Here is a 24,777-nt window from a genome sequence, read left to right on the forward strand (position 1 = left end):
GCCTTCATTAATATTTTAGAATTTTACTTAGGGAAACACTTAGGGCTGCCAGCTAGGTGCATTTTAAACTGGGATTCATATTTTTTTGTATTAAAAATAAAGCAGAGATACCAAATTCTATGAAAGAAGGATGTATTACTTAATAAATTCTAAGGCAAACACCCTTGTACCACCACCAAGTCAAGAAATAGATGTTAGCCTGTCTTCCCACGGCTTCTCTGTTTGTCTCATCCCTATCTTGAATCTCTTTGTCCCACAAAAAGTAACTGCTATCCTGACTTTTCCAGAACCATTTTCACAGGTTTTTGTATAGTTAGATTGCAAATTGTGCCTTCCTAATTACCAAAGTTTTGTCTTGCCCAATTTTTAAAAGTTTGATGTATTTTTTCACTTATCTGAGTTTATAGCTTTTTTCTACATTTGTTTTTTTCCTTGTAAATTACCCCTAAGAGAACACAAGGTCATTTGACCCATAGACTTTTCTAAAGTGCAGGTTTTGGGGTGCCTGTGTGGCTTAGTTGGTTAAACATCTGACTTTGGCTCAGGTCATGATATCAGGGTTCGTGGGTTCAAGCCCCATGTCAGGCTCTGTGCTGACAATTAGAGCCAGGGACCTGCTTCAGATTCTATGTCTCCCTCTCTCTTTCTCTCTCTGCCCCTCTCCTGCTCATGCTCTGTCTTTCTCTCTCTCAAAAACAAATAAACATAAAAAAAATCTAAAGTGCAGGTTGTGCTGATTGTGTATTTGTGGTTTCATTTAACACTTTATTCTTTCTATTCCTTACCAGTTGGCAGGTGGATCCAGAGACTTGATAGGGTTTAGGATAGACGCATTTGGCAAGAGTTAAAATGGTGTAGAGTTCTCTCATCAAAAGGTGCATAGTATCTTAATTTCTCTCTTTCTGTGATGATAGCAGCTGTTGATACTCAATGTCTAGATCCATTAATTCACTGAAGGTTGCAAAATTGTTTTCTTTTATCATTTCTTTTTCATTGATTCATTGAAGTAATTTTAAACAAGCAGTTTTTCTCATTTACTGTTTGATACTCTGTGCTATAGTTCTTTTAGAAAAGGCAGAAAAATTGCTTTAGTCTGTCCTTTTATTTACCAATTTTCCAATTAAGGGATTGATTTCCTGTCTTTCTGCAAAGGTGACCAAATAGGCTTTTAAGAAATACTGTTATGAATGTGGAGATTTAACATATTTGATAGGTTTTGATCAATTGCAATTACTACCTAGTTTCAAGTTCAAATTGTCTCATGTTTTGCCAGTGGGAGCCTCTTCAAGTTGCCCCCAGACTTTGTGTCACAACTGTAGTAGTGATCTTTGATAGCTTCCTTGTTAGCTAGTATGACAGGATACCCCAGGCTCATTTAACATACTTCCTGGAATTACCTATTTCTCCCTAAAAGACAGAATCTCTTTTAGTGTGATGGTATTTCAGGATTGCTAGGATTTCTGCATGCTAGGGGTGTTGTATTGAGTTTGTAATCATTTTTAGTCTTTTTGATGGGTAGAACTGAGAACTATATATACATTTACACACTACCTCATGAGTAAATACTGATTTTTCCAATTCAATCATGATTACACTTTTGTGCTTACTCTCCCATATTCTTCTGTTTACTCTTTTTCCACGTTGAGCATCTTGATTGTCAAAGACTCAGGAAATGACAAAATTGGAATATCCCAAAAGTACTCACTTACTCTATCTAATATTACACATCTAACATCCTACAAAATAACCATATTAATACTAACTGATAAATCTATTTTCACAGCACACACTCTCTCTATTTTTAAATTGTAAAACTATATCTACATTATCTGAGCATATAGGGATTACGTACTATATACCAACGTTCATTTATATATATGAACCTCCAGAGATGCCTGGGTGGCTCAGTCTGTTGGGCATCTGACTCTTGATCTTGGCTCAGATCTTGGCTCAGGTTCCTGAGGTCAAGGCCCACATTGGGCTCTGAGCTGATGGTGAGGACTCTGCTTGGAATTCACTCTCTCCATCTCTGTCTGCCTCTATCCTGCTTGCACTCTCCCTCTCTCTCTCTCAAAATAAATAAATTAATTAAACAAAATTATATATACGAACCTCCATTCATCTTGATTCTTTCAGTCATTATATATCTATCACCCTATCATTAATTCTTATATTGATTTCTCTCTAGTCATTTTGGTTATTTGAATCATATTCCAATGGGCACAACAACAAGAAAGTCTCATTAAAACAATGTTACCTGAGTTCTTGTCTGTTTTCACTTTGGCCTTTTATATTTAAATGTCAGTTTTGCTGGATATAAAAACTTAGGCTCACATTTCTTTTCTTGAGAATGTAAAATATATTACCCCATTTGTTTTTGGAATAAAACATTGCAGTTGAAAAGTCTGAGGGTGACTGAATTTTATTTTTCTATGAATAAGTAATTTTCTCTGAGGCTCAACTAAACTTTAAAAATGTTACTCTAAAATTCAATAGTCATTCTGAATCAACCTTCAGGTATGCTCTTTTAATGTATACTTTTCTTAATTTTAATTTTAGGAAATACCAGTGTACTTGCTTTCTCCCTTTTCTTTGGCTTTCTTTTTCAAGGATTTTTATTATTGATATATTGAATGATGTTTGTCTTTCTTTAATTTGTGATTTACTATAGAATCTCATTATATCTCCTCTTTAAAAATTTTAAATATTTTCCTCAATTTTGCCTTCTATTTCTCTTATAGAATTATTCATTATGTGTATTCATATTCTGTTTCTTCTTGTTTAGTCTTTATTTCTCAAATGATTTATTCTTTTATTTCCAATTGTTTTTGTGGTTCTTATACTGCCCTTGTGAATTTTCTCATTCATCTCTTTCATCTCTTGTATTGTTTTCTGGAAGTTTCCTAATTTTCTTTGAAATAAGCAATGGAAGGTGACTTTGTCATGAGCACTTACTGGCTATTAGAGGTTTTAGTGCTCTGAGGTCCATCAGGTGCCCCATTGCTTCACTTTATGTTCTTGCACACAGGCCGGTATCCTACAATGTCTTTATAACTTTTGTTGGTTTCTATTTTACCCTTGCATTTTGAGGTTTATAGAAATATCTTGTCACCTAGTTTTGTAATGAATATTTTTGTGGGATTCTTCTTTGTCTATCCAGTTCTGTTTTTATTGGGGGATTTAGAGAAATTAAAAAAAAAACTGCCAACATCTCAAAATCCTCATTTTATTTTGTTTGCATATATATTTTCATCAATCATCAGATATTTATTAAATGACCTATGACAGGTCCCTTTACAGACCCTGAGGATATACCTCTGAAGAAAACAAAATTCCTGCCCTCAAGAAGCATATATTATAATGAATAAAGATAGGCATTACACATGTTCACCAGTAAAAAAGTGAGAAAATTGTCAGGTATAATTAAGCTCCATCAAGAAGATACAAAAAGGTAATATGTACTCAATTTTTAGTCCATTTCAATACATATATATGTATATGTTATATCACTAGACTATATATATGTATATATACATATATATATGTGTATATATATATATGTATATCATTAGAATAGTACTTTCTAAACGACAAAGCATGTTTTCATATATTGCATTCTTTTATTCTGACTTTTACCTCACAGATAGGGTAGATTTTGTTTCCCATATAACAGGGAGACATTTCAGACTCAGTAATTGTAAGTGACATGCAGTACATTTAAAGACAGGGCTTCGACTGGTATCTTTTTAAAAATGTTTATTTATTTTTGAGAGAGAGAGAGAGAGATAGAACATGAATGTGGGAGGGACAGAGAGGGAGACACAGAACCCAAAGAAGGCTCCAGGCTCCAAGCTGTCAGCACAGAGCTCCACGTGGGGCTTAAACTCAAGAACCATGAGATCATGACCTGAGCTGAAGTTGGCCTCTTAACCGACTGAGCCACCCAGGTGCCCCTAATCTGGTGTCTTTTGAAACCATCTGCTCCTCTCCAATTTAATATTTTATGTATTTCATACCACATGCCACAAAACACTGTGCTGGAGGCTTGGGATGAGACATTTTTAGCCAAAGGAATTAATATTCCATAAGAGATAATAAGATGTATGCTAATGGTATTAGTGTGTGGGGAGAGGGTTAAATGAAGTTCTGCAGGCATGGAGGAAGAATGAGGTCTCCCTTTCTGTGGTGGGGAGTACTGGTGAAGCCTTTATGAAGGAGATGGTGTTTGAATAACATTTACCTGTGGAGAAAGTGGGGGATTTCTGGGTGGGATGAGCTGTATGAACAAGGACACATAGGGATGTACTCAATATAATTGGAGGATAACTAGAGTTCATTTATTGGCTTATTTTTTCCATCATATACTTATTCAACAATTTTGGTAGCTACTAAGTGCCAGGTGCTGTGCTGGGGGAGAGATATAAGGAGAGATAAGAAAGGAGCTTAGTCTAGTAAGCAAGAGTATTGCTCTTTAACCTGATACAAAAATGAGACCTGATGGATCAAATCTTCACTCACTTGCAGTGCGCAACATGGGCAAGCAGCTATGAGCTGAGGAGCAGAGAAATTTAAAGCTGAGATTTTGAGCTACCCTCCTGGCAAGGTCCTTTGTGTTCCTGACCTTGAAGAAATCCGTTTTCTTGGAGCATATTATGTGTGAAAAGCAGTGCTGGGGAGAAAGACTAGAAAAGTGTATTGAGAGTTATTTGGTAGTGTGCTTTAAATGTCATGATAAGGAATTTATTTTTCTTTAGTAAAGAGCTCTTGAAAGTTTTTGATGAGAAGACAGACCCAAGATGCCAGTGCAGTATGATGGAAATAGTACCACTTTGAATTTAGCCAGGCAAGAATTCAAAAGTCAGCTCTCCCACATTCTAAAAGTATCACAGATTGGCAAATTTCATTTTCCTGATCTGTAAAAATGGGAATTCATTTATTTATTCACTAACCCTTTACTTCGTGTATTCATTCATTTTTAAATTCAAATAATATTTAATAATTACTATATTCTAGAGCTACTCTGTCCAATCTAGTAGCTCCTATCCCATGAAGCCAATGGACATTTGAAATGTTGATAATTTGAATTGATATGTGCTGTAAGTATAAAATATATGCCAGATTTTAAAATCTTAGTACGAGAAAAAGAATATGAAATACCCCATTAATAATTTTTATGTTGAATGAAAACCCAAAAGACTCCACCAAAAAGCTGCTAGAACTGATATATAAATTCAGCAAAGTCACAGGATACAAAATCAATGTACAAAAATCGGTTATATTTCTCTACACCAATAATGAAGCAACAGAAAGAGAAATCAAGAAATCTATTCCTTTTATAATTTCACCAGGAACCATAAAATACCTAGGAATAAACCTAACCAAATATGTAAAAGATCTATATGGTGAAAACTATAGAAAGTTTATGAGAAATTGAAGACACAAAGAAATGGAAAAGCATTCCATGCTCATGGATTGGAAGAACAAATATTGTTAAAATGTCAATACCACCCAAAGAAATCTACACATTCAGTGTAATTCCGATCAAAATTGCACCAGCATTCTTCTCAGAGCTAGAACAAACAATCCTAAAATTTTTATGGAACCACAAAAGACCCCAAATAGCCAAAGTAATGCTGAAAAAGAAAACCAAAGCAGGAGGCGTCACAATCCTGGACTTTAGCCTCCACCACAAAGCTGTAATCATAAAGGCAGTTTGGTACTGGCACAGAAACAGACACATAGACCAATGGTATAGAATACAGAACCCAGAATTGGACCCACAAATGTATGGCCAACTAATCTTTGACAAAGCAGGAAAGAGTATCCATAGAAAAAGACAGTCTCTGTAGCAAATGGTGCTGGGAGAACTGGACATCAACATGTAGAAGAATGAAACTGGATCACTTTCTCACATCATACACAAAAATAAACTCAAAATGGATGAAAGACCTAAATGTGAGACAGGAAACCATCAAAACCCTAGAGGAGAAAACAGGCAACAACCTCTTTGACCTCAGCCACAGCAACTTCTTAGTCAACATGTCTCCAAAGACAAGGGAAATAAAAGCAAAAATCAACTATTGGGACCTCATCAAAATAAAAAGCTTCTGCACTGCAAAGGAAACAATCAACAAAACTAAAAGGCAACCAACAGAATGGGAGAAGATATTTGCAAATGACATATTGGATCAAGGGTTAGTATCCAAAATCTATAAAGAACTACCAAACTCAACACCTGAAAAACAAATAATCCAGTGAAGAAATGGGCAGAAGACATGAAGAGAAACTTTTCCCAAGAAGACATCCAGATGGCCAAGAGATACATGAAAAACATGCTCAACATCACTCATCATCAGGGAAATACAAATCAAAACTACATTGAGATACCATCTCACACCAGCCAGAATGGCTAAAATTAACAACTCAGGAAACAAAAGATGCTGGCAAGGATGTGGAGAAACAGGAACCCACTTGGACTGTTGGCAGGCATACAAACTGGTGCAGCCATTCTAGAAAACAGTGTGGAGATTCCTCAAAAATTTTAAAATAGAACTACTCTATGACCCAGCAATAGTACTACTAGGAATTTATCCAAAGGGTACAGGAGTGCTGATTCATAGGGGCACATGTACCCCAATGTTTATAGCAGCACTTTCAACAGTAACCAAATTATGGGAAGAACCCACATGTTCATCAACTGATGAATGGATAAAGAAGATGTGGTTTATATAAACAATGGACTACTACTTGACAATGAGAAAGAATGAAATCCTGTCATTTGCAGCACCATGGATAGAACTGGATTATGCTAAGTGAAATAAGTAAGTCAGAGAAAGACAGATGTCATATGTTTTCACTCATACGTGAAATTTGAGAAACTTAACAGAAAACCACGGGAGAAGGGAAGGGGAGAAATAGTTTCAAACAAAAAGGGAGACAAACCATAAGTGACTCTTAAAAACAGAGAAGAAACTGAGGGTTGATGAGGGTGAGGAACAGGGGAGGGGAAAATAGGTGATGGGCAGTGAGTAGGACACTTGTTGGGATGAGCACTGGGTGTTGTGTATAAGTGATGAATCACAGGGATCTACCCCTGAAACCAAGAGAACACTGTATACACTATATGTTAGCTAACTTTACAATAAATTATATTTAAAAACAAATAAATAAATAAAATGATAAATTAAAAAAATTAATATTTATTTATTTTTGAGACAGAGAGGGACAGAGCATGAGTGGAGGAGGGGCAGAGAAAGAGGGAGACACAGAATCTGAAGCAGGCTCCAGGCTCTGAGCTGTCAGCACAGAGCCTGACGCGGGGCTCGAACACATCAACTGTGAGATCATGACGTGAGCCATAGTCAGATGGTCAACTGACTGAGCCACCCAGGCACCCCAAATAAAAAAATTTTTATGTTGAATACATGTTGAAAGAAAAAGAATTTGGATATATTGGACTAAATAAAAAATATATTTAAAAATAATTTCAGTAGTTTTTAAATTTTTTTTAATATGGCTATTAGAAAATTTAAATATGACCATATTTATGGCTTAAACTATATACTCTATGACAGTGCTGTTCTAGATACTGGGCATATAGCATTGAATAATTTAGTGGTAGGAGACAGATAATAAATAAGAGATTTTAAATATCAAAACCATATAATCTTAGAATGCAAAATAGGTGTTGTGAAGAGTGTAAAAGAGGGGCATGCAGTGGAGAGGCACTCAGGCTTGAACAGAAAAAAGGGGAAAAGAACATAAAAGTGGGTTGAGAGACAGTTTGGGGATGTAATTTGGAGGACAAGGTTACCAGATTTGGGGATACATTATGTTTAGGAGATGAGGGAAAAGGAAAGAGGAATAAATCTTAAACTTATCTGGGGATGATTATGAAAGCTACATGTGACACAGTTTATAAGGCACCCAATATAATGCTTGCAACATATGACTCTCAGAAAATGGCAGCTGTGCTGATGTTTGGAGTCTGAGGGTGTTCATGATGATGGTGAATAGTGCCACCATGAAGGAGATCTCTCTGGCATGGATTCGATTACAATTTTAAGGTTGCTTCATCACCATCTAAATATTAAAGTGATGTCCCAAACAGGCAATAAAACTTTTCATTTGGTAGATTTTGATATGTCCAGTGTTTTTAGACATTTGTCTTCTCGTCTTCCCAACTGCCTCTCACGCCATCTTTGTTCTCTCTGGCACATCTGTTGATTGGTAACAATTTTGTTAGCTACTTCTCTTTGTTAGTGGGGCTTATCTAACATGTATTTATCCTCTCTCAGGAGCCCTGGCTAATTTCTCCCTTTTGGGGTCTTATAAGTACTGTTACCATCTGTTTAAATATTTCTTCAGTGACTGAAAAACAAACCAATGCCTTCCAAATACCAAATGCACACAGCGAATTCTATATCCTTCCTGAGTAGAAATCTTCCTTCTCTCTTTCTTTTATTGTCAAAATGACCATTTCCCACCAGTACCATGGAAATGGAGGATTTTTATCCACTGAGTCGGTGGTTTCTATCCAAGTGACAGGGTATGTATCTTTCTAGTTAATGGTGGATGGTGGAAAACAACACTCATGCTGGCTTTAAAGTGGACTCTGCAGATGTAGACATTGCACCTTTTCCATGGGCTATCCCGACACCACCCACTTTTAGCCAGCAGAACACATCCTTATGTGGGCAGAGTCACACTATAACATGTCATTTCCACTATATACATATCAGTATTGGGTATGAACTTTATGCCCAGTGACATTTGTCTTTTCCTGAGACAAAGCAATAATGTTGATAAAAGAGCAAAGGGGAGGTTATTTTATGTGGGATACAGATTTGCATGACTGAGGTAGAATTGGTTAATGGATGGTCACTTCAAATCATTCCTTCAGCAACTTGAGAATGTCTTGTTTATCAAGTCTCCTGTATGTATCCAGACCCATGGCAGACAATGGATATGGAGGGAAGTATAATTCCTAAATTAATCTTGTCTGCAAGATGTTTTTGGAGAGATGATTCTAAAAAACACTAATAAGGGGCGCACCTGGGTGGCTTAGTCAGGTAAGCATTGGACCATGGCTCAGGTCATGATCTCATGGTTTGTGAGTTTGAGCCCTGCATTGGACTTTCAGCTCTCAGCACAGAGCCCACTTCAAATCCTCTGTCTCCTTCTCTCTCTGCCCATCCCCCACCCATACTCTCTTTTTCTCTCCCTCTCTCTCAAAAATAAATAAACATTAAAAAAAGAAAAAAATACTCAAAAAACAAAGACCAAGATCTAATCAAAATTTACAGCACAGATAATAAGGATGGGGAGACGTCAACAGTGAAGATGTAGGCAAAGTTCACAGAAATCTTGAAAGGGCTCCTGGATAAAATGGACCTTGACGTCTGGATGTGATTGAAATAGACTGGGAGGAGAGAGAACAGCATGACCTAAATGGAGTGGAACAGGACACATGGGAGAGACAGGGAAGACAAGATTGCTCAAGACCCTGCAGTCAGGCAAGAAGCATGACTGCTGGGTCTTTAGGTCCCCATAAAGGAGGAGAGAAGGGAAAGAGACATTCTTCCTATTCCTGCCTCTTTTCAAAGTTAAATATCAGAGTATATGCAACAACATGCATCACACTGGAAATATTTTCATGTGTTAGACATTTCATCATACTACAAGGCATGCACTGAGAAGTTCAGTTACTTCTGCCTCTAGCAGGGGCTTTCGGATGGCTCTTGCCTGAAGGTGTAGCTTCGTAGCAGCTGCAGGTAGAGTTCCATGATAGCCTTAAAATGCCTTTAGCCAAAATAAACATCAATGACCAGCATTCCAAGGGTAGCCAGCTAGTACTCAGAGGAATTCCAAGTATTACAAAGGGAGCCCACATGAACAAAATGATTCACATTATTTTTTCCTTTCTCAATGAATCTTCCTCCAAGCAGAAAATGCCCAGAAAAAAAAAAAGTTAGGTTTCTAGTGTCATTTCTTTAGGCTTTTGAAATCATTTAAATGACATCTCTTAGGGTTTTTTTTCTATAACAGCTTTATTGAGATATAACTCATATATCATAGAATTCACCTATTTAAAGTGTGCAATTCAAGGGTTTTTGTATATTCAGTAGTATAACTATCACCAAATAAAGTTGAGCATCATCATCACTAGAAAGAAACCCCCTTAGTGTTTACTCCCAATCTTCCCTAACATCTCCCTCCCTGCTCTCCTACTCCTTGACAGTCACTAATCTACTTTCTGAATTCTAGATCTTTCTATTCTGAAAATTTCACATAAAGGGAATCATACAATATATGATCTTTTGTGATTGGCTTTTTTCACTTAGCATACTGTTTTCAAGGTTCATGTGTTGCGGGCATGTGTCAGCACTCAAAAATTTTTTTTCCTGTTAATATGCCATTGTATGGATACAGAACATTTTATTTACCTGTTCTTCAGTTGATGGCCACATGGGCTGTTTCCACTTCTGGGCTATTATAAAGTATACTGCTATGAATATTTATGTACAAATTTTTAGGTAGACATGTATTTTTATTTCTCTTGAATGGAATATACATTCATTTCTCATTTTTCATGGTAGTTATGCTGTATAAAGTCACCAACTCGGAATGAGTAAATACTGAGCCATTGCTTCTAGAGGGAATACAGGGTTAAGTGCCTGCAAGTTGCTGGTCACAAGACTTTTGTCCACGGATCAATACATAAACTTCTTTTATGTGTGTTTCTATTTAAAGATGCCTTATTTAATATATTCCTTACAAATGATTGATTATGCGTACTATTTCTTTGCAATAAAACCCTAGCTGAGAAGACTCTTACACTTTCCTGACTCTGAGTAAGATGGTAAATCCCACTGGCTTTTAGCTTTATAACAATGCTGTCAATTATGCTTTCACTATCCATTATTAGTTCATGAATCCACAAATTTAGCCACTTTTCCATCTTTCCTATAGCTTTGTCATAGAACTTTCTGGAGTGGTTTTACATTCACATCAGCAAATTTCCTCTTCCTTATTCTGGATGTACAGTATTATCAATTAACGTGGAACTCACAGCCAGCATCACCATTACTCATGCCTGAATGAAACTTATTTAACACATGTGTTTACTCTGTAAAACACACCATGATCTTCCTGTGCTTCTGAACACTAGACAGCACTTCAGCATTACTCTTGGGCATCATTTTAGGCAGTGAAATCACCAACAAAAAGCACAAAAATGCAAAAAATGTGGCACTAAATAGACCATGAAAATAACACTTGTTTATCATATAAAAGATAAGAAGGCAGAGCATTGCCTTGTTCAACCTCAGCTGGGATCATGCATGTCAGGTGACTCAAACTTTTGGTCTCTCCACACATGCCCGTGAATGATGACAAAAAAGCCATTAAGTATTGATTTGTGTAACCACACATAAGTATTTGCAAGTAGGTAAATTAACAAATGCCTATGTGTGAATGACAAAGGTTGACTATACCTAGAAATGGAGTTTTTGGGTCATATGGTAACTATGTCTCAACTTTTGAAGATGGTTTTCCAGTGTGGGCTGCTGAATTTTACATTCTTGCCAGCTGTGTGAGGGCTCCTAATTCTCCATGTCCGTGCTAATGCTTTTTACTACCTGCTTTTTTCATTCTTACCATCCTGGTGGTTGTGAAGTGATGTCTCCTTGTGGTTTGATTTGCATTTTCCTGATGGTGAATGATGTCAAGCATATTCTTATGTTGTACTGGTCATTTGTATATCTTCTTTGTAGAAATGTCTATTCAGATCCTTTGCAAACTTTTAAATTTGTATTATTTTCAAATAAAGTAAGGAGACCAGTACCACACTTTCAATAATGGGCAGAATGACTAGGCAGAAAATTAATAAGGGAATAGAAGGACTGAAAAGACATAAAACAACTTGACCTAACAAACATGTATAGAATTGTCTAGCTCTCCCTTTGTTTCTGTCAGTTTTTGCTTCCTGAATTTTCTGTGTTGTTATATGCATGCATATATATATAATTATTGCATCTTCCTGATGGCTCAGCACTCTAATCATTACACAATGTCCCTCTTTATCGCTAGTATAAATTTTGTTTTAAAGTTATACTTTGTTTGATAGTATAGCTGCTACAACTTTCTTGTGGATGCTGTTTGCCTGATATAGCTTTTAAATCTTTTAACTTTTATCCATCTGTATCATTGAAGTTAAAGTGTTATCTCCCCTAGAAAACATATAGATTAGTCATATTTTCCTTTTTATCCAATCTTATCATCACCAGATTTTGATTAAATTTATATTATTTTCAAATATAGTGTTATTTTTGCTGCAGTTGGATTTATGTCTACCATTTTACTTTTCATTTTTATGTAGTAATCGTGTCTTTTTTGTTCTCTTATTTCTTCTTTACTACTTTCTTTTGCCTGAAGAAAATATTTTGTACTGCCACATTTTAACTGTTTTAGTGACTATTCCATATATTATTTTGGACTTTTTCTTTAGTGGTTGCTTTAAGGCTTACCCTATACATCTTGACTTATCGGACATTTATCCTAGCTTAATTGTACCCAGATATAGAAATGTTACTCCTGTATTGCTGTTTTTTCTGTTCCCCCTTTTTGTGCTATTATTATTATGCAAATTAGATCTAGTTCTATTATAAACCCAACATTATATTGTAATATTGTTAATCTATGCAATTTTATATGTTTCAAAGAAGCTGAGAAAAACAACATGAGCAAGATATATTTCAGCGTTTGTTATATTAACCTTCTTATTTACCCTTTCTGATTCTCATCATTTGTTCCTGTGGATTTGAGAATTTCAATATGGTGTCATTGCCTTGCTCTGGCACAGCTTTGCTTCCACCTACTCTCTTTAGTGTTGCTATTATCAATACATTATATTTGTATATGTTATTGGCCCAAATATAAAAAATAATATTTTGCATATATACTCTTCAAATAGTTAATAAAAGAAAGAAGAGATTTGCATTTATACTGTTTTTTTATAACTACATAGTTGCCTTTCTTTTCTTTTCATAAGAATTTAAATTGTTTTCTGATGTCACTTGTTTTTAGCCTGAAGAACTTGATTTAGTATTTCCCATAAAGTGGATCTGTTAATAACAAATTCTCTTAGTTAAAAAAAAAAAAACCTCTAAATGTCTTTATTTCACCTAAGTTTTTGAAAGTTTTTTTTTTTGTTGTTTGTTTGATGGATTTCTTTTTCTTTCAGTGCTATGAATATGCTACCCTTCTGACTTCTGGCCTAGTGTTTCTGATATGAAATTAGCTGCTATTCTTATTGTGGTTCCCTTGTATGTGATGAGTTCTTTTACTCTGATACTTCAGACTTTCCCCTTAGTTTTGGCTTTCAGCATTTTTACTGTGTGTTTTTGGGTATAGATAATTTTGTACTTATTCTGCTTGAATTTTGTTGCATTTCTTCGACGTGTATATGGATGTTTTTCTTCAAATTTTGGAGGGTTTCAGTCATTATTTCTATCAATATTTTTTTTCTGTTATTTTCTCTTTCTCTTCTTCTGGTATTACTATTTTATGCACATGTTGGTATACTTAATAGTGTTGCACATTTCTCTGAAGATGTATTCAATTTTCTTTATTTTTTTCTCTCTCCTCTTGGATTTCATAATCTCTATTGATATATCTTCAAGTTCACCAATTCTTTCTTCTGTAAGTTCACATCTATTACAAAACCCCTGTAGTGAATTTTTCATTTTATTTACTGTACTTTTTAACTCTAGAATTTCTATATGATTCTTTGATGTAATTTCTGTTTCTTCATTGATATTCTTTTACTAAAATTTTTTAAATGTTTATTTATTTTTGACAGAGAGAGAGAGAGATAGAGCGCAAGCTAGGGAGGGGGCAGAGAGAGGGAGACACAGAATCTGAAGCAGGATCCAGGCTCCAAGCTGTCAGCACAGAGCCTGATATGGGGCTCAAACTCACGAACTGTGAAATCATGACCTGAGCCAAAGTTGGACACTTAATCAACTGAGCCACCCAGGTGCCCCATTCGTTGATATTCTTTATTTGATGACACATCGTCATCACACCTTCCATTACTTCCTTAAGCATGATGTCCTGTAATTTTTTGAACACATTTGTAATTGTTTCAAATCTTTGAAGTCTCTGCCAGTTAAATTTAACATCTGAGCCCTTACTGTTGTTTTCATGTGTGTAGGTTTCTTGCATTTTTTATAATCGTTGTTATTGTCAAGAACTGAATATTTTAGTTTATATATTTGTAGTGATGCTGGATACTGATTCATTCCTGTTCCAGGGTTTGTTTTTGTTGTTGTTTGCTTATTTATTTGTCCGATGTCTTGGCTAGACTATTTTAATAGTGTATACTTTCCCATGATATGCAGCCATTACTGTCACTGCTCAGAGGCTCAGCCTTAAGAATGAGACAGTCACTGTGGGATGGCAGTGATTTGTATAGGACTCTCTTTGACTGTTTCTTTTTCTGATCTCTGTTAAGCTGCCTGCCACTACTGGAATCATACTCCATCTTTTAGGCTGTGCTAATTGCTGGATGATTGCTCTATTGTTTTTGTCAATGCCCTGGAGTGTAAATGCTGCACACTGTGATCTAATTAAATATTGTATTTTTTGTGAGGCTAGTTTTTGAGTCAAGTCTTTGAAGTTTGTTCTGACTCCAGAAAGCCTCCCCTGAGCTATCTCCCTGGTTCTCTCTGGTAAGTTAGTGAGCCTATGGTTTAGCTTGTTGCTCTAATGGAGCTATCAGCTTTCTCTTAATTGCTTACCACCAAAGTCTCCATTATTTTTGAGAGCAACCTTAGGCCTAAACCTTTCAATACTCTATTTCAAACAAAGTCAGTTCCTTTGGAGAGGGTTTAGGAACTTTCTGTTCTTATGGAAAAATTTCTGAGCCTTTGCTGCAGAGTAGGGAACAGGGACAGTGGCTTATTTGTACCAGAATGACAACCTTGCTTTATTAGCTAGGCAGAAATGGCAGGGTCTAGTCTTATCAGTTTGTCTCTCCTGACATTGAACCCCTGTCCTACAAGCAAGTTGAAGCAATTGTAGTCAGGGTCCCAAAATTCTTGGTCTGCTATGCCTAGTAGAGAACTTCTGTCCTAGGAATGAGGGTGGGTAGGGGGAAGAAAATATCTGATCTCTTGGCTACATTGCGAAGAATTTATCTTCTGCATCTTGGAACTAAAGGGTATTAATGTTGGTGTTCTGCCTTCCTGATATGGCCTAACTGGAAGCTGATAGGAGAGGCAGCCCTATTTTCTTGACCACAGTCAGTCAGAATGGAGCTTCTATCATGCTTACCTGAATGGTTGGTAGGGAGGGAGAGGGTTATTTCTAAAGTGCCATAGACTCTTGCTATTCTTACATATTTTTTGAATAAATATTTCTTAATTTTCTGTTTGCTCTTGGTATAATTTCCAGAGACTTCAACAATGTTTTTATTTTTATTTTTTAAAATAATCTTTAGCATTTATGGTTGTTTTGCTGAGAGTAATTGTACAGAATTTCTCACTCTGACATTCTGGAGGTGAAAGTCCTTCTGTTAAGATTTTGCATGCACCCGAAGGAGAATGAAGACAGTTATCTGAATTAAGTCAAAAAAACTTATAAAACATAAAAAGGACTTTCAAGACTTGAGTTTTGGCCACAGGCAGCCAGGGTTTTCCACCTTGATTGAATCCTCCTGAAAACTTCTAACCTTTGCAAAATGCTTTAACTATGCAGGCTTAGGATACTCCACAAACTTTTTTTTTTCTTTCAGCAATATAGACATTACATTGAAAAAAGTCTGAAATTTGCCTCCAGTTTGAAACCCATAATTTAGGACAATATTAGATTCCCCTTCATTTATTTGATAGCTTGGGGCCAATTCTTTAATTCTTTAAGCTAGAAACTCTAAATGTATTCATTGAGGTCATTTCATCAAACTTTATGGAATTTCTGCCCTGAGTCATATATCCATATTGCTCAGAGTGCAATGGGAGACTCCAGTAAAGATGATATGATCTGTACCTGTAAGAAGCCATTAATTTGGGACTTAGATAGCCAAGAATACACAATTAAATTCTAGCACTTTGCAGACATTTATTTGGTTAGTACTGAGATTCTTTCTGGGTAGTTGTGTCTCCACCAGAGTCATTAGAATAGTCAGAGTTGGTGGTCTTTATGGTTGCTTTATGTGAGGTATATTGGATCCTTCAGTAAATATCCAATAAACATGTCCTGCTGGCCTCAAAGGCTGCTTAACTTCTCAGGGTACTATTACAGTTTCTCTATTGTCAGACACTTACCCTTTCTTGGTCCTTCTTCTACAACTATGGCATAGCTACATTTCCTGATATTTTCTTGCCTAACCATTGGTTCTTCTCTTCTATTATTCTTCTATTATTCTTATTTGATTCTACTATATGATTATGTGAATGAGATTTCCCAGGAGAGCAGAAAGCTAGGAATATATATTAAAACTATGATGAAACTAACAAATTTTAGGACACAATGTTCCCCTACTTGAACCCACAAGTTACTTTATAAATTGCTAATTCCTCTGGTTCTTTTTATGGCCATCTTCCTGACAGTCTGAAAGTTTCTGGCTCACAACGTGACATCCTTGCATTATCTGTCTCCTCTTCTGATCTTCACATCATGCAAATTATTAATGCTACAAACCAACACTCAGTCCTGCTTATTCAGTAAACATCTGTAGGTGCCCCTGGGTGTCAAGCATTGTGCCAGGTGCTGGGGCTTCAGTACCTTCAGAGATGATTTCCTTGATCTTAAAGAAGTTTTGTAGGCTTGTAAGGAGATCAAATATGAAAAAAGACACATGTAATACTTTAGTGTTTTATTATAAAAGAAGTACGTACAGGACACATAGAGGACTCTAAGGTCGTGCTCAATTTTGCAGGACAACAGAGGGAGGCAGAAAAAGCTTCATCTCAAGGAAGTGATGATTAAACTGAGCCATGAAGCAGATTCTAGAAAGACTGGATTAGACAAGAAGTGATGAGAAAAAGCATTCCAGGCATGAGAAAGGCTTGTTGATGAAAATCTACACAAATAGGCTTAATTTATGTTAGTGCTTTTTTTTATTTTGTTTTGTTTTTTGTTTTGTTTTGTTTTGTTTTGTTTTACTTTACAATTGGGGGAGTGTGAGTCTAATAGGAGACTATATTTTCTTGAGTATACTATTTTCCTTTTTATCTTCTGAGTACCTTCTTCAATTCTCCTGGTCTCAACCTCCTTAAGAAGAGAGAAGAGAGTCATATTCATATAGCACAGCATCTTACATATATGGCAGGTCCTTAAAAATGTGTTGAATGAAGGAATATCATAAATTGATTGATCATTATCCAATTTAAATTCAGCTCTTTGCCCTAGAAACTATTTCTGAGTACACTTCACATACTGACACCAGCCACTTTTTTGGGTTTCTAGCATTTCTGTGGAAATGTCTACATCTTAGAACTACAGGGAGAAAGGCTAGGCTTGGCTGACACTTTTTATAGAAACGCAGAAGGGATGCACAGATTGTAAATAGGTGTAAAGTGTAGGTTAAGTTTTGGCTTATGATCTTGTTCCTAATTTTAAGAAAAATGATGTTCTTTGACTTATGTGCAAGAAGGTGAAAAATGAGTAATTTAAGTATCCACTTTCACTTTGACAACCTTTCTCCCTTTCTTTCTTTCTTTCTTTCTTTCTTTCTTTCTTTCTTTCTTTCTTTCTTTCTTTCTTTCTTTCTTTCTTTCTTTCTTCTTTTTTTTATATGCAAGGCCAATATCCTCTAACATATAAGGTCAAGTACCAGTTGGGTCTTTCAGCCCTCATGAGGTATCCACTCCTTATTTACTGGGCTCAAACCCTTCAGTAATTTCCTGATTTGTAATTTCCTGACATTCCTGGGCTTTACCCCCTGCATGGGTGCTGTGGCATCTCCTAGGCCTGGTTGCAGAAGTAGGTGACGAAAAACCAACTCTTCCTGTACTGCTTAGTCCAATTAGTTCCCACAGTATACACCACAAAGGTGTAAAAGTCTTGGTGATTTTTTTAATTTTAACTGAGTGTAAGGGGAAAACTCAAAGTAACTCAAAACTTTAAATCATCAGCAAGGATCACTCAATGGACACAGCCTCATGCCTTACCCAGGTTTCTTGCCCTAAGTGTTTTCTCTGTCCAGGAAAGGACCTTTAGGGGAGCTCCTCGTCTGTATACAGGATCTATTTCCTCAATGGCCCCCCACCTCCGAACGGAACATTTCTTAAATCTCACCCATTAACTCTGATAAAAGGGTTGGGGAGACACACTAAGATTTAATAATCTGAGGTCAAGAGAATAAATGGCAGTAGGTGCCCCCCACGCCCCGACTACATTTCTCCCAAAGACGAACATTAATTATGAGAGCTATTACCGATGAATGCCATAAGGAGGAAGGAGTTAGTTTTCTGACTGCCACTTAATTTGCAAGGCAACATCTCTCTAGCAGTCTGGACATCTTACTGTTCTGCAGAAAATATATAATTCCCTTTTCCCATCCTAGCCCCACCTTCATCCTCTCCTCATGCTATTTTACATTGCATTCTTTGAGCCTGCTTGGAATAAGAGAAGGGGCTATTGTGGGGCCAGATCCTCATCCAAGGCTGCTCTTTAACAAAAAGATGCTTTGCTATGACTGTTCCACTGAGGATTAGATTAACTCCTTATCTGAGTCTGCCTTTCTCTCAGTCTCTAGACAGGAGGAGAGCCCAAATTTTAATTTTCCCCTTGTATAATATAGGCAATTGGTGATCTTTGTGCACAATAACCAGGTCACATGATCTGACAAAGGATTTATTTTTTCTGAATCATGATTCATTTCCATTGTCTTACAAAAGAATAAAAATCAAGCTGGATTTAAGTATTCTGTGCCATATTTAACTAATCACCTTTCCCAAAGAAAAGGAAATTACACACAATCTCCCAGAAAATTCAGCCAGCATGGTCATCATAGCTTTATGATATACACTCAAGTTAATTATGAAAAATGTTCAACTTCCTAAAGAAATCTTAAAAAAGAAAATCTTGAACATGTGGCCATGTATCCTGGTGAGGCTAAAATTGGTGAAAGACAGAGCTGAATGCCAAATGATAATTTCTGCTAAATAATTCAGGTCATCTGAACTCTGATATTTTACTTACTTTAATGAGCATAATGGGTGCAATTAGAGACCATTTCCCTCATGGTGCCAGACACAATGTGCTCTCACCTAATTGTGGGCCCTGTTTTTCTTTGGACAACTCATCTCTGCGCATGTGTCTTACATTCCCTGTGTCTGGCAAGAGTAGCCACCAAATAAATGTAGGTTGAAGTCAGTAACTGAAAATGTTTGATAATGATTATCATGAACAAAAAAAGGTTGCAGAGCAAAAACTAGACATTTCATTAAGAAAGTTTTTGGTACATCTCATTTGCAACAGAATGGAATGGGGGAAAAAAGAAATTTTAAGATTTCAGGTTCTCGCTAATGTTTTTTTTCTCTCTCTCTTCTTTGCAGGGAAATGATGCTGATATGGTGGATAAGAATAAGTGCTGTACACTCTGTAACATGTCCTTTACTTCGGCAGTGGTGGCTGACTCACATTATCAAGGCAAAATCCATGCCAAAAGGTTAAAACTGTTGCTAGGAGAGAAAACCCCATTAAAGACCACAGGTATGTGTATGAGAATGATCATGGGAGATACTGAAGTCCAGGAACCATGCCTGTCCCATTAATTGTGCTTCTTCTTCAGAAGAGGCTGCCTGAATAGAACCTAATGGTAGATGTCCTTCAAAACCTAAAGGGGTGGGACAGCAGACTTTGCTGTCATCAGAGGGTTATATATAATTGCACATTCTCATTCTCTCACCCTGGCTCCTTCAGATTAATAATTCAGCAGCTGGCATCTTTTGCAAGGCTGTTTACATCCTGCAAGATGTTGTCTATCATATTTATCATATATTATATAAGATACTATACCTATTATGTAAGGAATGCTATTCTTCTTAGCTTCAGTGTGTAATCCGTATGGAATGGGTAGTGTATTGTGTAGAGTGGGTATATTCACTGTCTGTTCCAGTATGATGCAGGATATCATCCTGCTCTTATCTTGGTGAGGGTGTGGAGGAGGAAAACTGTGGTCTTTAAAATGCTTCTTTGCAGACAACTAAGGTATTCCCACCCCACCCACCCCCACCCCCCTGTCGAGGTGACATACATTTTGTTTATGATTCCAGCCTATTAACTTCGACAAGAAGAAGCTTAATTATTGATAAAAGATCATTTGACCCTGTAATTGCTTAACTAAAATAATTCTTCGTAAGTGTATCAAATTATGAAACTAAACTACTGTTGATGTTGAATCAAGTTAGACTATTTGGACAAGGTTTAAATTATGGTGAGGATGTTACTAGCCTGGGTTATAATCCTAAGAAGCTGGGGATATATTTCATGATGTCTACTCATCCAATGCAATTAAATTTTAGCAGTGCATTTTATCTTTTTGTCTAATGAATCATGCATAAATCGTGGGAGTAATTATTTTTTAAATGGTATTTTGGAGATTGGAGAGAGCCTAAAACAATACTAGGCTTTTATTCTCGCCAGTGTTTTCCTTAAGAAAAATATCTTCTTTCACCTAGAGAATAGCAAGGAATCTTTTCACTATATTTTTCTACTTAGTTTAACTGAAGGATATTGTTTTTGTGAAGGTGGCTATGACATTCAGATACAGGACAGGGTTGCGAAACACCTGAAATCTGGAGCCGAACTCAGCTTGTTCCTGGGCACACTCCGTGTGTTAGCATTGTATAAGCAGCCACTCAGTTGAAACTCCTTATTCTTGCTCTCTAAAAGGTTGGATATTCACCTTGTAACCTACTCCCCAACAAATTTCTTAAAATAGACACCTCAAAGAAACCGTCACTGGAAAATTTCTACCTGTTTTCCACGAATGAGTAACTAGCCCATTTGTTCTTTCTGCCTAAGCAGAGAATTGCTGTTAAATTTAATTTTGGAGGTAGTGATGGGAGAGGAGAAGCTGGATCTTTGTTTATCATGTCAATTAGCAAGGGGGAGAGTTATTCTTTCTGTGAGGAAAAAAAACACCACATGGCACAAATGGTTCTTTGTGAATTTAAATACATCCTCCAGATAAGCAAGTACCAGTTTGTTTTTCTGAATTCAAATACCCTCCGAGCTGGTAAATATAACTTGGGGGTAATTTGTTAGTTCCCAACAGTATATTCCCAAGGAAAAATCAGGAGCACTTAAACTGCACCCTTTACTCAATGACTTTGTCTTGGTGTCCACAGAGCTGGCCCAATCCTCAGTATGAGCAAAATCACATTGCCAGTTAGGGAAGAAGGGGAGGGAGGGAGGGTGGGGGGTAAGTAGCTTGATCCACTTGTGGCTTGGGGCTGAGGAAACAGATTTCAGTTGCCTTATGCCTACATCTCCCTTTCTCAACTAGCTCATGGTTCTCAGGCTGCACATCCCCTTCTGTAGCTCAGGCTCTCACCCATTCTCTCAGAAGCTGCTTACAGCAGAAAGGGTCTTGGAAGATGGCAACACCAAACATAATTAGAGGGTCTGGGAGGCTAAATTGGTCCCTAGGCTTGGATTAGTGTCAACCGAGCTGCTGGCAGGGAGCAGAGGAAGCAGTGTATCCTTCTAGAGCCAGATGAGTCATTAGGTACAAGTATAAGCAGAGAGTAGGCATTGGGAGGTGTGGCACAGGATAAGGATTTGAGGGCTTAATAGGAGAGTGGAACCTAGCAACAGAGAATCTGGATACAGAGATCCTGCAGAGACCCAAGCTGGATACCAGCATCGGGAAAGTCTGGCAGGTGGTAGCAGGGCCCTGGCTGCAGGCTGGTGAAAGTAAAGGCTGTTGAGAGAGTGACAGGACACCATTATTTAAGACAAGAGTACTGAGCTGGAAGTCAAGTATAAGGAACAAATCAGGAACCTGGTTTCCAGACCAAGAATATATAGGTTGAGGCTTGGTCTTACACACAAATTCAGTTACTGCAAGCAAGGATAAGGACCTAGAGGCACCAGAAAAGAATATCCAGTCATGGGCTTCCTGAGCTACTAAGCTCAATCCCTCCAGTTTGTGAATAGAGTCAGGATTGCCTGACGTTTTTTCTTGCTGCCGGAGGCCAAGCCCAGTGGCCATTCTTGAAGGACATCACCCTCGAAGCTGTGGCTGCCCGATGCACATCTAAGAACTTCTCTGCCTACTCCATCAGATTGGCTTGAAATTATTTCTGTAATGAAAACGAAAGGAAAAAAAAAAGAACACATAAAACCCAACCAACTGAATTAAGGTGCTAGAGAGAAGCAAGTCCCCTGCTCAGGGATGCTGTGTAAGCTACCCCTCCAAGAATAACAGGCTCTTGAACCAGAGCGATTTCTGGGTAGGGATAATTGAAGCACAAGTCACTGCTTCCCCCAGCTACTCCGTCTGATGAGGGTGAGCAATCGGTATCTGTGAATCATTACCTTTCCGCCTACGCAAGATGTGCTTTGATCAAGCATCAACTGGATATCCTGCAGAATTATTGCAGTTTGAGTTGTCTTCTCCAGATGGGAGCATGTTTACTAGAATTTCTGAAAAGCTTGACAGACCTGCTGGGACAAATACCAGTTCCCATTCTTGTTGCTTAGTGCGTTTCAGAATCTCTTTTCCTGTTCATGCTTTTCTAGGTCCTGCTGCAAGATGAAAGCTTGAGGAGAATTCTAGGCCCACCCTGTTCTCATAGGGTCAGTGGACCTCAGCATGGAGGTCTTGGCCAAATCAGAGGCTGACTACCTGCTGTAGTCAGGTCATTTGCCACACTGTGAGAAGGATTTAGAGGAGGTGTAGGTCAGAGGCCAGAACAGTGAAGGTCATGAAAATCCTCTCTTTAGGGGGAGAATAAAGGAAACAGGGGTGGTTTACCATGGAAAACAGATTAATCGGGGCAAATCTTTGGAAAGTCATCATGGGAAAAAGATTTCTGGTGTGTGTGTGTGTGTATGTGTGTGTGTGTGTGTGTGTGTGTGAGAGAGAGAGAGAGAGAGAGAATGTGTGAAAACATGTGACTGTGTATGAGAATATGAGTGTGTGCATGAGTGTGAGTGTGTGAGAATATGTGTGTGTGACTGAGAGTGTGTATATGTGTGTGCATGTGGGAGTATAGAGAGAATTTGTGAGAATATGAGAAAGTGTATATGTATGAGCGTGAGAATATGTGAATGTGTATGTGAGGGAATGTGTGAGGATATGTGTGTGTGTGAATGTGTGTGAGACTATGTCAGAGTGTCTGTGCATGTGTGAGTGTGAGACTGTGAGCATATGAGAGTGTGTGTTTGCATGTGTGCATGAGTGTGAGAGAATTTGTGAGAATATGTGAGAGTATGTGTTTGTGTATATGTGTGTGTGCATGAATGTGACTGTGTGTGTAAGTGAGGGAGTGTGTGTGTGAGCTTGGATGCAACAAATGTACCTAATGAGTAGGTAGAACATTAAGGAGTCAGATCTGAGCTCAAGATAAGAAAAAGATTATTAAGATTCAGAGATACTAGATTTCTGTAATGAAACCAAAAGGAAACCCAACCAACCGAGCCAGGATGGCGGAGATGGCAATGCCTGCTCAGGTACTCTGTGTAAGCTGCCTCTCCCAGAGTAACAGGTCCTGGAGCTGACATAGGACCGGGGTGTGATGGGTGACAGGGGGTTGGGGAGGGGTGTTGAAGCAGAAGCTGGCTGATACTCCACAGGGCATTTCCTCAGGGGGGTCCAGCCCAGGACATTGGCCTAGATGACATTTAAAATCCTTCCAACCAGATTCTCAGCCTGATGCTACCTGCAGGCTTGACCCACTGAGCTGATAGGCAGAAAGAATTTTGGCCTGGGAGTCGGGAGATAGGATCCCAGGCCCCAGCTTGGCCTAAGGTGCCGTGTGATCTCTGCTAGGTTCGTTCTCCTTTCCAACCTCAGTTTTCTCATCTGTCATTTAAATCTAACACTGGATGTGTTTACCTCACAGGCCCTTTTGCAGAGCAAACAATAGATTTAAAGACCTTTGGAAAGTAGAAGGTGAACATGTGGTAAATAAGTTGATGGGGGTGCAGCCCAACTCCTTTCTTCTACCAAAGACTGACTTCCTGGTTAATGTGGGGTTGTTCAAATACTACCTCGGGAACAGCACACAGGGACATTGTGTGTGTCTCCTTGGAGGCAAGTCTTTCTGGGATGAGTTCCATGAACCGAAGCAGGGCCTGGCACAGGAGCTGCCCACTGGAGTGAAGCAGCGCTGGTGGGCATGGGGGGAAGGGCTGGCCATGGAGCTGAGGAGACTGCTGGGCAGGAAGGGGAGCTATCGGGAGGAGAGAGACCCCATCACTAAGCTGGGGGCAGGACCCTGGATCTGGAACTGGTAACCGGCAAGTAGATGCAATAGTAAATCATTTTTAGGATGAGAACTCAAGATCTCTGGAGGATAAAAGGAGGAACCAGACACCCCATTGAGAGCCCTGAGAGGGCATAGATCTCAGAGATGTGGAAGAAGCTCTGTTAGCAAAGCAAAATGCAAAATGATAAAGGGCCAGAGGCTGATGCCAAACCTTAGAGGTCAGGCTGCATCTGTTTTAGTTCTGCATCTGTAAGGCTGGGATCTGGCCTTGGAAGCCCCTCACAGGGAGCTGAGTCTGTGGGTGAAAGTGAGCACTTCCAACAGAATGAGG

At 37.9% G+C, this 24,777-nt stretch overlaps 1 protein-coding gene across 1 annotated transcript in view; it reads left to right on the plus strand.

Moving 5' to 3' along the window:
- Positions 1–24,777, plus strand: part of ZMAT4 (zinc finger matrin-type 4) — a 261,297-nt gene that overhangs the window by 107,157 nt on the left and 129,363 nt on the right. Inside the window, exon 3 of the mRNA XM_042984740.1 lies at positions 19,563–19,719. Within this exon, the coding sequence (XP_042840674.1) occupies positions 19,563–19,719 (157 nt within the window). The remainder of the gene's footprint in view (positions 1–19,562; positions 19,720–24,777) is intronic.

This window comes from Panthera tigris, chromosome B1 (genome assembly GCF_018350195.1).
Source record: "Panthera tigris isolate Pti1 chromosome B1, P.tigris_Pti1_mat1.1, whole genome shotgun sequence".
Classification (NCBI taxonomy): Eukaryota; Metazoa; Chordata; class Mammalia; order Carnivora; family Felidae; genus Panthera; species Panthera tigris.